Source organism: Falco naumanni, chromosome 6 (assembly GCF_017639655.2).
Source record: "Falco naumanni isolate bFalNau1 chromosome 6, bFalNau1.pat, whole genome shotgun sequence".
Classification (NCBI taxonomy): Eukaryota; Metazoa; Chordata; class Aves; order Falconiformes; family Falconidae; genus Falco; species Falco naumanni.
Genome location: NC_054059.1, coordinates 79,329,511 through 79,342,267, shown reverse-complemented (window position 1 = coordinate 79,342,267; position 12,757 = coordinate 79,329,511). Strand labels below are relative to the sequence as shown.

Sequence of the window (12,757 nt, the reverse complement as noted above, 5' to 3'; positions counted from 1 at the left end):
TCATACAGGTGTGGATGAAACATGACCTGCTCTGCTATGTCCAGCATGGCAAGTCACAGCTGTAATACCCAAGTATACCTTTGTCCGAAGGCCAGTGACACAGGTGTATCTCAAGGACATGGAAGATACTTCTGGAATAACACAGGCTGCCGCTACTATTTGCTACCCATGGAGTGATAAGCCCTGAGCCCGTGTGGCTTCAGCATGCTGCACGTTACCGCAGGCAGTTATCCCAACCAGAGAGAAGTCCCTTCGTGGGAAAGAAATGAAGTGAAAAAAGAGGATTGAAAATGGAAGGATCAAACTGAATTATTAAAACCTCAACTGGCTAGCAGTTGCACAAAGGATGTGCAAATGATACAATATCAAGTATGGTCTTTTTAGTTGGTTTTGTATTTGCAATAGGCTCTTTAAGACTTTAATTCTATTCAAAATTTGTTATATTGCAGATGAATATATCAGATAAATATTGATTTAGAACATTTGGCAAATGGTCTACTGAGTTCTGTGTTCTTTCCCTAACTCTTCAGGGGAAAATTATCAGACTGAAAGAAGGCTGTTACGGGAGAATTTCTTCACAAGTGAAATTTCTTTGTACCCATTTTTGAACTGGGCTTTTGAACATGGTCATTAATTTTTATACTTCTTCCCTACTATTATGTTTTAGTGTTGCAATGTTATTCAAAATAATGAAGATGTTTTAGCTAGCTGTGTGAAAATCCAACCCTTTCTGAGTCAGGCTGAATTTTGAGCCACAACCATATCTTGCAACAGTGAGTTCCAGGGGCTGTTCGCACACAAAATGTATTATAGGAGAAAGTAAATGCATTTGCTGCCTTTCATTTTTGCCTAAAAACCAGAGGCACAAGTTTGGATTTCCCTAGAGAGGAACACAGTGTATAAGGTGAGCAGACAGAATGCTTGACAGAGCATAGGATCATTCGCTCTGTGCTTCCCCAGCTAGCAGAGCCCACCTTTCCTGCCCAGCAGGAAAGAAAGGACAATGCAAGATTGCATTTTCCCGCCACATGCCAAAAACATCTTCAGCCTATTCCACATCTGTTTTTTCCTGCAGATCCACAGTGCTCCAGCAGAGACCAGAAGCCACCATCAATCTTCCCGTACAGAAGAAGCTCACAGGAACGTGTGAACTACAGTAAAATATCTGGGGAAAAAAGATCTGGTAGGAAATTATATCCAAGCTGAATTAAGCACAAGCCTACATAGGAAGTATGCTAAAAGTATTTGCAAATACATAGATACTGTGAAAAATTACACTCCACAGGCAGGCCAGGCAGACTCTGAAGTTATAGGCATAACCTGCAGCAGCAAAAATATTAAGAAATACCTTTATAAATGTATGGCTGTTCAAACACTGGAACAAGCTGTCGAGGCAGGTTATGGAATTGCTAGCAATTGTGCTGTTCAAGGCTGGATTTGTCACTGCCCTATTAGGGATGATGTACTTGGATCTAAATCATTTCTACCATGATGCAGCTCCTTTCCAGCCCAAATAAGCCAAATGTAAATGTGACGTGTATCAATACATACTAAATACGAAGAATGAAACTCCTGCTGAATGAGATCAACATGCAGAAAAGGAGCATCCAATAAAGAACCTTCAATAACTCAGCCATAGGAATGAGCACTGCCATGAAAGGGCAGAAAAATGAAAGGAAGAGGTGTTCAGACAAATGTGTGAGGCATCAGAAAAGGAAACGTCCGTTACTATCTGTAAAGAATTTGTATATTAAGGATACTAAACATACATTTTTAAGTGCAAAAGAAACCATTCCTTTCAGCCTTAGACTTCTTAGATCAAAACATACTCTCTTCTCTTATCAAACCACTTTTTTCAAAGGACTGTAGAAATGCTTGCAGCAAGTTGGAAGCAGCTCAAATGACAGCTACCAGTCTGTAAGCTGCAGCTGGAGAGCTGAGGAAGCTGTTTTAATAATAATAATAACAATAACAACAACAATAAAAGACAACTGTATTTCAAAACTTCACTTTGGATAAACGAGTTAATAGAGTTCCTGCTAGAGTCAGCAGGAGGAACAGGTTAGCTGACTGTTCTCAAGCTACAAACCCAGCCAGTGCCTTTTGCATTTGCTCTGTCATTATGGAGGATCTGGTAGTGATGGTCTGTGCTTGGGCAATGGTCCAAGGATGAATGCTTCAACCTGAGCTGAACCTCAGAATCACTGACTGAGTGGCAGACCTGCAGACCCACCTCCTGGGGTGGAGCAACTGCCCCAAGGGATTGGCACTGATAAGAGACCTTCTGGTAACTCTCTATGGGAAAAAAAGAGCTAGAATTCAATCTGTAAGGGATTCAGGTCTGTTTATGCATATATGCTGTGTATATGCATACATACATACATAAAACTTGGAGCGTATATATATATATAACCATAGGTGTTGAAAGTCTAAGGAGTCACCTTAAATTTGTCAGAGATGGATAGAACCTTGCAGAGATTAATGCAGCTCATCCCAAATATGTGCTAAACGATGGTCCAAATTACTTCGGAGTTGTGTATTTCTCTCTATTAGCTGCAAAGGAAATTCAGATTGTGTGACTTAAGGGAGGAACACTCAGGACATCTGAAATTAGGTGCTACAAACCCTGTTAGGACTGAGACTGCTGTGTTTCTTCATGCATCCTTTTCTGCTGGACACGAGAATGCCCAAAAGATCCAGGCAGAGATATCTGCATCTCACCTGTGTTTGAGAAGGGCAGCCCTAGTCCTGTTGTCTCTACCTAAGCATGACAGCTCCAGGACACAGTTGTAAGTGTAGCAAACCATCCCAGAAAGGCTTTGGTCTTCTACTCAAAATTCAGGAAAGACTGTTTTGGGGAAGTTAACCTTTCCTATAGAAATGAAAAAAACAACTCTCTGCAACTGGGAATAGACTTGTTAGAGAGTATACCAGGTTATGGGGAAATCAACCTTACAAATATGGAGAACGTCTAGGCCCATTCATATGAATTATTTATGTTGTGTGCCCATCGAAATAGGTCACTTTAAACATTTTTATATATTTCCATTTTTTTCTCCTGCTGCCTTGTGGATTTTTTTTTTCGTTTTGGGTTTTTTGGGGGGTTATTTGTTGATGGGGGTTTTTTTGTTTGTTTGTTTTTTTGCTATTCCCACTGTAAAAGTCAAGAATGGCCACCATCTAATTAAGGCAAAGATACTTCTAAGTCCTTAGTGATCTGCCGAGTTAGTGAGGACATGAACTGCCATAACATCTAAAATGACAGATTTGCTCTATGTTTAAGGCGTGGAGTGGTGGAAGTTTATGTCGGCAGGTCTCTTTAAAGGGTCGTTCTCCTGCTTCTCATACAGATAGGGTATGATCATAGAACTTGAGATTCATATGGGATTTGCTTTATGGCTGCATCAAAAGGACAAAACCAAAGCCAGAGTCACTGCAGAAATATTTCTAAGTTGCAGCTGTAATCAGAAAGTCCAATGCTTGAAGCAAAGATTAGAAATGCTGTGGTACTTCATGTACAGGTGAACTAGTGATAGCATGCACTTTAGTGCTCACATTTGCCTTCTGAGGTTTAAAAAAACCCAAACTTCCTCATCTGCACTAGGACTTTTTTCTGTAATTTCCCACAGCTCTACCACTAATGGTAATACTGTGACATCTCAAATTTGCTTAAAGGTGATCACCAGCCATTAGTTTAACAACTGCCATCCGAAGGAGGTTAGATGGCTTCTGTCTGAAATGCTAATAACTGCCTGGAGTCCTGTCTGCTTTTGCCTTGCTTCCTCCTTCCATTTGAATAACTCAGGGGAAGGGCTAATGGGAATTTGTAACAGTGCAGGCTTTTCTGTTAAAACTCCTCCATCCATCTTGCAGTCTTACATCAGGCACGGGGTTACTGCTGGAAACAGGTAGCCTATTGCTTCCTAACATTTTTGTATCTTTTAACCAGACCACTACTAGCAGTATAGTTATTAGTCCTAGTAGTAATGATATTGCAATGTGTTGTAGGGCATCCGTTGAGCTGAGTGTTCTTTAAAGACTCAATGACAAATAATTGTTCCCATGAAGATTTTGTGGTCTCCCTGGTCTGGACTTTAAAAGGGCAGGAAATATCTCTTGTGTCTACTGCGAATCCAGCCTTCTAAGAAACACATACACTTTATGATACAAAAAGCATGATTAGACTCTAATTACACTGTAGTTACATTTTTAACATAAGATTTTCACTAATCTGTATAATGAGGTACTTCATGGACTGGCAAAAAATAATTACAGTGTAAAATGACATAACTAATATACCTGTATTTAAAAATATAGAGTCAGATCCTCAGCTGAGTTAAATCATAATCTCTCAGATGACATCAGTGTGGTTTCTGTGCATTAAAAAGCAAATCATGGGAGCAATAATATCTCAATTATGTAGTTAACCTTCTGGTTGTATTAATTAGTGATGATTAGGCATGGGAAACTGTAATTATGTCACGTACATAACATCCCTTTGAAATTGCATCGTGAATCTAAACACAAAAGGCAGGTGTGAACATCTACCCGTATCCATTTCTGATGTCTAGAACAAATCTGAAACTCAATTATTGGACCCTCTATCCCCTATCTGAAACTCATCTGGTGGTGACAGCTCTGATGTTGTCAAACATGCAGAAGAAACTGCAGTTTGCATTTGTCCCAGAAGAGACATGCAAGGTAGAAGGTAGAACTGTCCCACAGCCTGATTTCACACAGTGGTTACTAAAAACTGACTTTAAAAAAAAAAAAAAAAAAAAAAAAAAAAAAAAAGACAAACGAAACACCTAGGTCCAGTCCAGTCCCTAAAGGAGGAAGCCCTGAAACTAAGAAGCACCTTTTCTCTAACTCACCATATTTGGCCATTTGTCTGGGGTATGAACAGCTAAAAATCAGCACCTCTTGCTCCTGTTTGCAGGAGCTTCTGGCAGCCAGAGCATTATTTGCACGGGACCTTTCTGAAGAGTTGCTCCTCACTGAGTCCAAAAACACAGTGGTAGACGCTGTACTGGGGAAACTGGCATTCCTGAGGCAGAGGAAGACTGTGGTATCACAAAGAGGGAGTCAGAGCAAGCAGAATTTTTCACCACTGCCCTCATCCCTGCCTTAAGACTGAAGCTTTTCACCTTCAAGGATAAAGAAGAGAAAAGCCAATCTGAGCTAGCACTCTTCCCCCAGTATATCAGAGATGCTTTATTCCAGCAGAGTGTTCCCTCACAGCAGGACTACAGTAAATAATTAATGTCTAGGTCATTCAGTCCAAATTTAGAAAAAATATAAAACATTTCACTTTTAGATAGTCTTTTATCACCTACTGAAACCCCCAGAAGCTCTGCACTGCAAGAGGAGTGATAGACCTAAACATACGTACAAGTCCGGGGTTACTCCCTTCATTCAGACAGCAGCATCCTGCCATCTCTGCAGGAAAAAGGACAAACTGCAGAAGAACATCACAGAATTTCCATTAAAATTAATCCTTTGAAAAGTGAATGTCAGAAGACACTGTATATTTTGACCAGACAAATATACTTTAAATGGACAGTTTGCAAATGTCAGGTTGAAGTGTTCCGAAGTTAGAAGCTGCTGGAATTAAGGTTGCCTGTGCATTCTGCGTAGTATTGCACTTGCAGGCACCTTCTGGCTGTTATTGGCTATTTTTTCCTTTTATTTTTTTAGTCTAAATAACTTGACTTTAGAAGGCTGAATTGCAAATCTGGCATTTGTAATTCTGGGAAACCCCATCTTGCACACTTTTTCATCTATATTTGCTTAATTATTATTTGATATATTATTTGCTTTCTGCTGTGCTAGCAGCATGGGACACTGGCACAACATGGGCCAGAGTTATGGACTGACCCACAGGACGGTCTTGGGATTTTCAATGGATCTACTCTAAGGTGTCAGATCTGTTGGCGGTAAATCAGGTTTAACAGAAAACGCTGTGCTGTGCACAGCCCGGGTCTGTAAGGCCCTAAGTATATCACGGGCAGAGCAAGGTCTTGTTAGCTGGCATGGTAATTGCAGGGACTAAAGGCACGTGGCACTTTGCAGGATGGCTTTGGCAAGACACACACCCTGGCTTTTAGTTCTCCCAACTGTAAAACTGTTGCCTAATGTTGAGCAGCAGCACTTCCCAGGCATTGCAAGCTGTTCCCTGATGGTGTATCCAATTTGACCTGAGATCCTTGACTGAAATTTCTGTGGAAGGGTTGCTTAAATGTTTTCTTTTTCAACTTGAAGTTCATTCAGTATAGTGTTATAGAAGCAATCCTTGCAAATATCTCACTTTAATAGAGGTTTTGTGGTGTTTTGTTTTGGTTTTTTGTTTTTGTTTTTTTTTCTTTTCTTTTGCTCTTGGAAGTGGCTGTGACAAGAATGACAGCACAAAACACAACAGAAAGTTAGAAACATCACTTTCCTGAGACAGCACACAAAGTCCTGGCTTACCACCATCCCGACGGGAAACCGAGCCTCTCTGCCTTCAGACTCCCACCCCTGTCTCACCCTGGGGCGGCAGGGATTGTATAAATTGAGCGCAGTGCTACTGCCATTTGGACTGATGCTCCTGGCCCGTATGGATGCTGGTGCTTTTTGAGGTCAGCCCAAAGATGAGCTTCACCTACAGGCACTGTCTAGGGCTCCTCGACAGGTCTCAAATTTGTCACTCCCAAGCAAAGAGTATGGGCTACCAATGCCTACAACCATCTAAAAAGAGACACTAGCAGAGGAATAAACAATTGAGGGAAGGTGCTTTCATCATGTCAGTATTTTTTGTGCTTTTTTCTCAACTTGCTGCACAAGCAAGGCAGTGCTGTTTGCCCCTACCCTTTGGTACACACCTCCTGACACCCAAGAAAAAGGTTGCCGCGATCTGATAACACACAGGAGCCTCCTTTTCCCCGCTGTCATCCTTTCCTCCGTTCAGCCCCACAGATCTCTTTTTTTCCTAAGCCCGCACACTTTGCTCAGGTTGGGATCCATCCTGTCACAACCCAGCATGTCCTCTGCTCCTCCTGCTGGCATTCTTCCCCCTCTCAGCACTTTCTTTCCATCAAGTCCTCTTACACTGCAAAGCCTGCAGAGCATCTGAAGAGTTGGCATGGGACAGACTGCGACAGGGGCCATTGCCACAATTTCACAGCGCAGGTGACAGAACTAGAGGCTTTGGCACGGCTTTGTTTACCAGCATGAAAGAGGCTGAACCAATCATGGAATTCCCTGGGGTCTTTTACCTCACTCTCCCCTTTCCCTTCTGGAGTCTTGACCATCTACCCCATGCCACTCCTTCCCACCTTAGCCAGCTGCTCCAGAGGTGCAGGACTGACGAGGCTACGGCTCAGCCCCCTTGGTTAGTGACACAAACACATTATCAGGGGACAGACAACACAGGAGGCAGGGGGCTGGGGGTGTGTGCATATACCTACAGGAATTTTCTTAAGGGGAAGCTCAAGAAAATGTCATTTCTTAAGAAGCTGAGGTTTTTAAGAAAAATATAAGACCCTTCTCCAAACCTTGACTCTAGCTCATGGCTTTGCATATTTAGGTATCTCTCACTGTAGCACAGGACTTGAGTTTGAGCACTAGAAGCATGAATGAGATTTAAGAAATTAACCATAAAAATACAGAGTTCTGTCCACAGATAAGTTTTCCTGCCATCAAAAAAACAGCATGAAGGGGTTTGGGTTTGGCCCGCCACTGCTGAGATTTTGCATCGAGGCATTGCTGGGGTTCAGACTCACAATATGGTGAAACTCTGACAAACTGGGATGTGATTGCACCCCGCAGCGCTGCCTCAGCAAGCCGTTTTAGGCGTGCTTCCCTCTTTCTTTCCAACGTACCTTCCCAGCAAACTCATGAACCACACAAGAGGCACTAAAAAGTGTTTGGAACAGAAGGAATGAAAGCAATTCTGCTAAAAGAGCTGGATTTTGTGTTTGTTCTTCTTCTGCACCTTCCCCTGCCTGGGTGTGACACAAAGGAAATCTCTGCAGCTGATCTGGGACTCCGCAAACCGAGGGATTATGCGCTACAGATACTGACAGGCCCCTTTGCTTACAGCCTGGCAAACACCACAACAGTAATCTCCTCTCTGAGATAAGGACCATCAATCTTGCTCTTACACCAAGCTGCTCCCCTCTGCCCCTCACACAGAGCTGGAGGAGAAGCCCTCGCCGGGAAGGATGCTCAAATCTTTCCTTCCCCAGTGCCCTCCTGTTTTAACTTACTCTTTCGGCTGGCCTCCCATCAAAGTCGGGTCAACACATATCCATTTTCTGTGCTGAGCTGACTAGTTTTCAATAACAATTTCTCCTTCATTTCGTAACAGAGATCAATAAAACTGCCCCTCTCTCACACTGGCTGAGATTCCAGCAGCATCATTTGCTCTTTATTGTTGCTACTGCTTTGGGTTTTTTCCTTTTCCTTTTTTTTTTTTTTTTTCCCCTTTTTTTTCTTTTTTTTTTTTTATTTTCTTTTTATGGCAAGGCACAGATCAGTTTAACAAGATGAAAATGACTTAGACTACTTTCACTCAAGGTAAAATCTGCACTTTTATAACCAGGATATAATTCACAATCCTGTCATTAAACTCTGTTAATCCTATTATTATGAAGATAAATAATTACCCATAGCGAAGAAAGGGATTCCCAACAGAGTAGAATTATATTTTCCATCAGTAATGAAAAATATCCCTGCCGCAGTGACACTGGAAATACAGATAGTGAGTACTCCCAAGAGTCCCAGGAAAGGTTTGCTACGAAGGCAGTCCTTCATGGAGCTCGAGAGGGTAGCAGTCAGGAGAATCAGCATCAGGCTCACCAAAATCTTGCCCCTGGCCAAGAGACTGGTCTGGTGGAAGTCCTTCCAGAGGCTGAAGGATGCCAATGAGTAGAGCTGTAGATCTTGGTGATCCAGCTGCATCTTGTGCATCAGTTTACAGAATTCGCTCTCCCATTTCTCCCCAATGAGGTCCTGGGTGACAGAGCCATACGTTTGGAGGTAGTAAGTGATTTGGATGGCTCTGGCTGATTTGACTCTCTGGTCCTTGCTGTTTGGCACTTCCATGACCCCTCCGAGCTGGTGGCCAATAAAACTGCTCCTGCCATCCTGAGAGAGAAAGTAAAAAAGACGAGCATGCGGTTATGCTGTGTAAGAGGTGATACAGTGCTATCGTTCAACTCCACCTTCCTCTCACAGGCATGCCGAGCTCCACTCAAAGGCCACTGCAGTCAACGGGAGTAGTGCCATTCACTTCAGTGGGCTTTGGGATGCATCCCTCTTGCCTGCCACAACTCTACTGCTTACTCATTAGAGACTCATTTGCAATGCTGTGTTGCAGCTCAGGGACTGCTCAGATACTCATTGTGGTCCCAGATGTTCGGGGACCAAAGTGTAGCATGCAAGCTCCTCACCCCACGGCAGGGATCGCTTCCCTGCGTTCTAACTGTGACAAATCTCCAGTTACTGAAGTACGAGCTGTTTGAGATTAAGATCAATTTCTGGAAGAATTGTGATTTTCCTGACACTTTGGAAATGTTTTTAAAGAAGTTGGAAAACGTACAGAAAATGAGGCCTGGTTCCTCAGTATACAGATGTCAACGTAGACAATCCACCAAGTTTAATAGCTGCTCTGGCTCTAGAAAAATATAATTGAAATTGGACTTTTTGATTTGTTTATTTGAGATTTCATTAATTTATATCAGTGGCACAGAGAAAAGAACCTACCTTACACCTCAGGATTTGTTTTTTATATTTCAAGAACATAGACCTTTCTCTGGTCTCACTTATTTTTTTGGTATGGGCTAGGACATACAAAACTCCATGACAATTAGTAAAGGACACATCAGGTGCATTCAGGATCAGCCCCTGTCTGTTTACAAGACCAGAGCATTTTTTGTGGGGTAGGGTTATCTGGTCCCATTTAGATGGTGGAGGGTTTTTTTTGGTTTTGTTGGGTTGTTGTTTTTTTGTTGTTGTTGTTTTGTTGTTGTTGTTGTTTTTTAAGAAAGATTTTGTAAGAAAGATCCTGGAAGGAAGGTCCTTGCTTTTAAGCCACTGGTTATTCTAGTTCTCTAGAATAACTTTGATGTGCCCCTTTCAAGACAGGGGAAGCTTGTGTGGATTTAGAAGATCAAACCCAGTTGCAAACTGAGGAAGAAGACTCAGTAGATTGGATAAAAATGTCCTAGCACAAGTAATCTCTTTGATCAAAAAACTCTAAACCTGGGGATTAAATGTCTGTTGCACACCAAATAACATTTTACTTTGCCCCGCCCCGTAAATTAGGTTATAAGTTTTTAGATTTCTTTCCTCTTCTATTTAATAAAAACAGAAAATTCTCAACCAGTTAATGTATAAAACATGTTGCAGCAGTGAGTTCACATGAAATAATGCATCCGCTGTGGGAATGAGCTGACTGATAGCCTGAATTTGGGAGATGCTCTGCCCTACACACCCTTGGAAGCAGTCATCTGTGAAAGGCCAGAAGAGGGGGGACACTTTTAACATCTATTACATCCAACATTAACCATTTCTAGAAACACTTGTGCTGCACACAGGTTGTTATCTGAAATTGTCAGACCTGTTCATCGTAATGATCCCATCCTAAGGAAAAATCAATGAAGCAAGGTACCAGGCTTTACAAAACATAGATGTCTTCTGGCATGTCTGCTCATAGAATAAATAAATACCAGAAATTGAGCAACAGCACTGAAAATGTTTTTTATACTCACCTTGCTTGTCTCCGGTATGTAAAGGGGGTAATCCCCCCACAGAAATTTCTGCCCATGGCCCGCTTTCAGGGGAGGAGCTCACGCTGTTTTCAGCGTTTGCCTGCCACAGTCCAGGGAACGTGACAAAGTGCTTTTCAGAAGTTCATTTTTTCCCTATTCCCAGTTGTTATTTCCCACAGAAATAACGACTTCTGGCAAGGTATCCTGGCACAAGCTGACATGAAAGGTGATTTGCAGTCTAATGCCAGCTTCTCAAATCACCTGAAGCCTCATTGCAAATGTCATAGAAGCAGAGACAGCAAGCGCAGAGGGGCAGCTGGTGCCGTCTGGCTCCGAAAAATCCTTGTCTTTGGCATTTCATGTTAGAATCCTGTTTAGAGTCATTATTCCAATTTTTTTTTTTTTCTTTCTGAGGAGGGGGTCACAGCTAACACACACAAAAGGTATGTTACCAATCTGGTAATTAAGGTTTGAGCAATGCAGTCCCTGCTCACATCAGGTGCAACTTCTTGGTAAAAATCCCCTTTGGCACTGCTTTGAAATTTTAGGGAGAAATGTCCTATCTCCTCAGTATATATGTAGTGTTGACATTCAAACATTTTCAGCCACTGCAGGATACTTTAGCAGCACAGCTCCAGACCCAGACAATGGACTGTAATTCAGGTTTCATTGATTCACTATGCAGCACACAAGGCAAGGTTACGGGAAACTTTGTGATGACCATCTGCCTTCCTCTTGGAAAGGTGCACCGAACGATGGCGGCATTTCAAAAGAGGCAACAGATCAGGCACAAATAAATCATGTTCTGCCATATCTCCCATGAAACCGAAGATAACGGCTATTTGTTACACTGATGTACAATAGGGCACCCAGCTCATATGTCAGCAAAATAGAGAGCGAGCTTTCAGATGGCATCGAGGAAATCAAAGATGCTGAATTGCTTTGAGGTCATTTTGTCCGTCCCTTTCCTTCCAAAGGCAGATTGCTTCCTATCTGCCCAAGGTTTTGCCTCGACTGCTTTTATAGCACGCAAACACAAACCTGCCACCACAGCATTTGGGGAAATGGGGCCTTTTTCTAATATAGCTCGTACTTTTTGCCAAACACTCTAGAGAGATAATGGCCCTGTTGTGCTAGGCAGGGCTGTCACAGCAATGCTTACAATCTCAGCAAGACAGACAGAAGAAAGACGGGGAAAAAGAGTGCCTTTCACCTCCTTTTGCAGGTGGAGGCTGATGTGTGGGAAAATGAAGATCGAGTGCTGCCAACATGACTTTCAGCATCTCCCAGAGGCCCCCAAGCCAGGGACCTAACTACCTCTGGATGTCTCATGGGTGCTTCAGGGAGTTATTTGCCTTCCCATGTTCTCTGTTGTCATCCAGGACCACCTTGGTGAAAGAAGATGTGAACAGCTAAACTCCTGGGCTAAGCCTAAGCTTTGGGAAACAAAATGAAGCCACAATGACTTGCACAAATAAGGCCTAAAGACCAGGCAGATTTTGAACAAGATCTCTCATTCTGCCTAGTTCTTCAATGAAAAAAAGCACTTTCTGCTGTTAAATAGCACATCCTTCCTGGTATACACCTACATGATGTCATTTTTAATTTCACAACAATGGTTTCATGCTTCAGACTACGCATCCCTTTACAGATTTACCTACATATGTCGCCACTCTTTGACCTTATACACAGATAAACAAACCAGGAAAATCGAGTAATAACAATAGTTATTGGTTGTACGCCCACGTGTAACCACAGGATCTACAACATAAGATGATAACTGTCTTTAGCAAGGTCACTAGCATGGCTGGAGCCTGAACTTCAGATTCCCAGGCTGTGTCTATGTGCTTTTCTTTTTTTTTTTTTAATGTCTAATGAAAACTTCACAGTGTCTGTTCTCCCAGAGGACAAAAAGGGTCATGGCCCATCCTGATGGCAGCTAATTCTCTCCAGATCTGAGCATCTTTGAAAGTGGTGTGAAATACAGACTGCTGGCTGGGGCCTGT

General features: G+C 42.4%; 1 protein-coding gene across 3 annotated transcripts in view; it reads right to left on the bottom strand.

The window, feature by feature from the left end:
* Window positions 1–12,757, bottom strand: part of PTCHD4 (patched domain containing 4) — a 93,498-nt gene that overhangs the window by 58,244 nt on the left and 22,497 nt on the right. For all 3 annotated transcript variants that reach the window (XM_040598636.1, XM_040598637.1, XM_040598635.1), the window contains exon 2: window positions 8,646–9,126. In XM_040598636.1, the coding sequence (XP_040454570.1) occupies window positions 8,646–9,126 (481 nt within the window). The remainder of the gene's footprint in view (window positions 1–8,645; window positions 9,127–12,757) is intronic.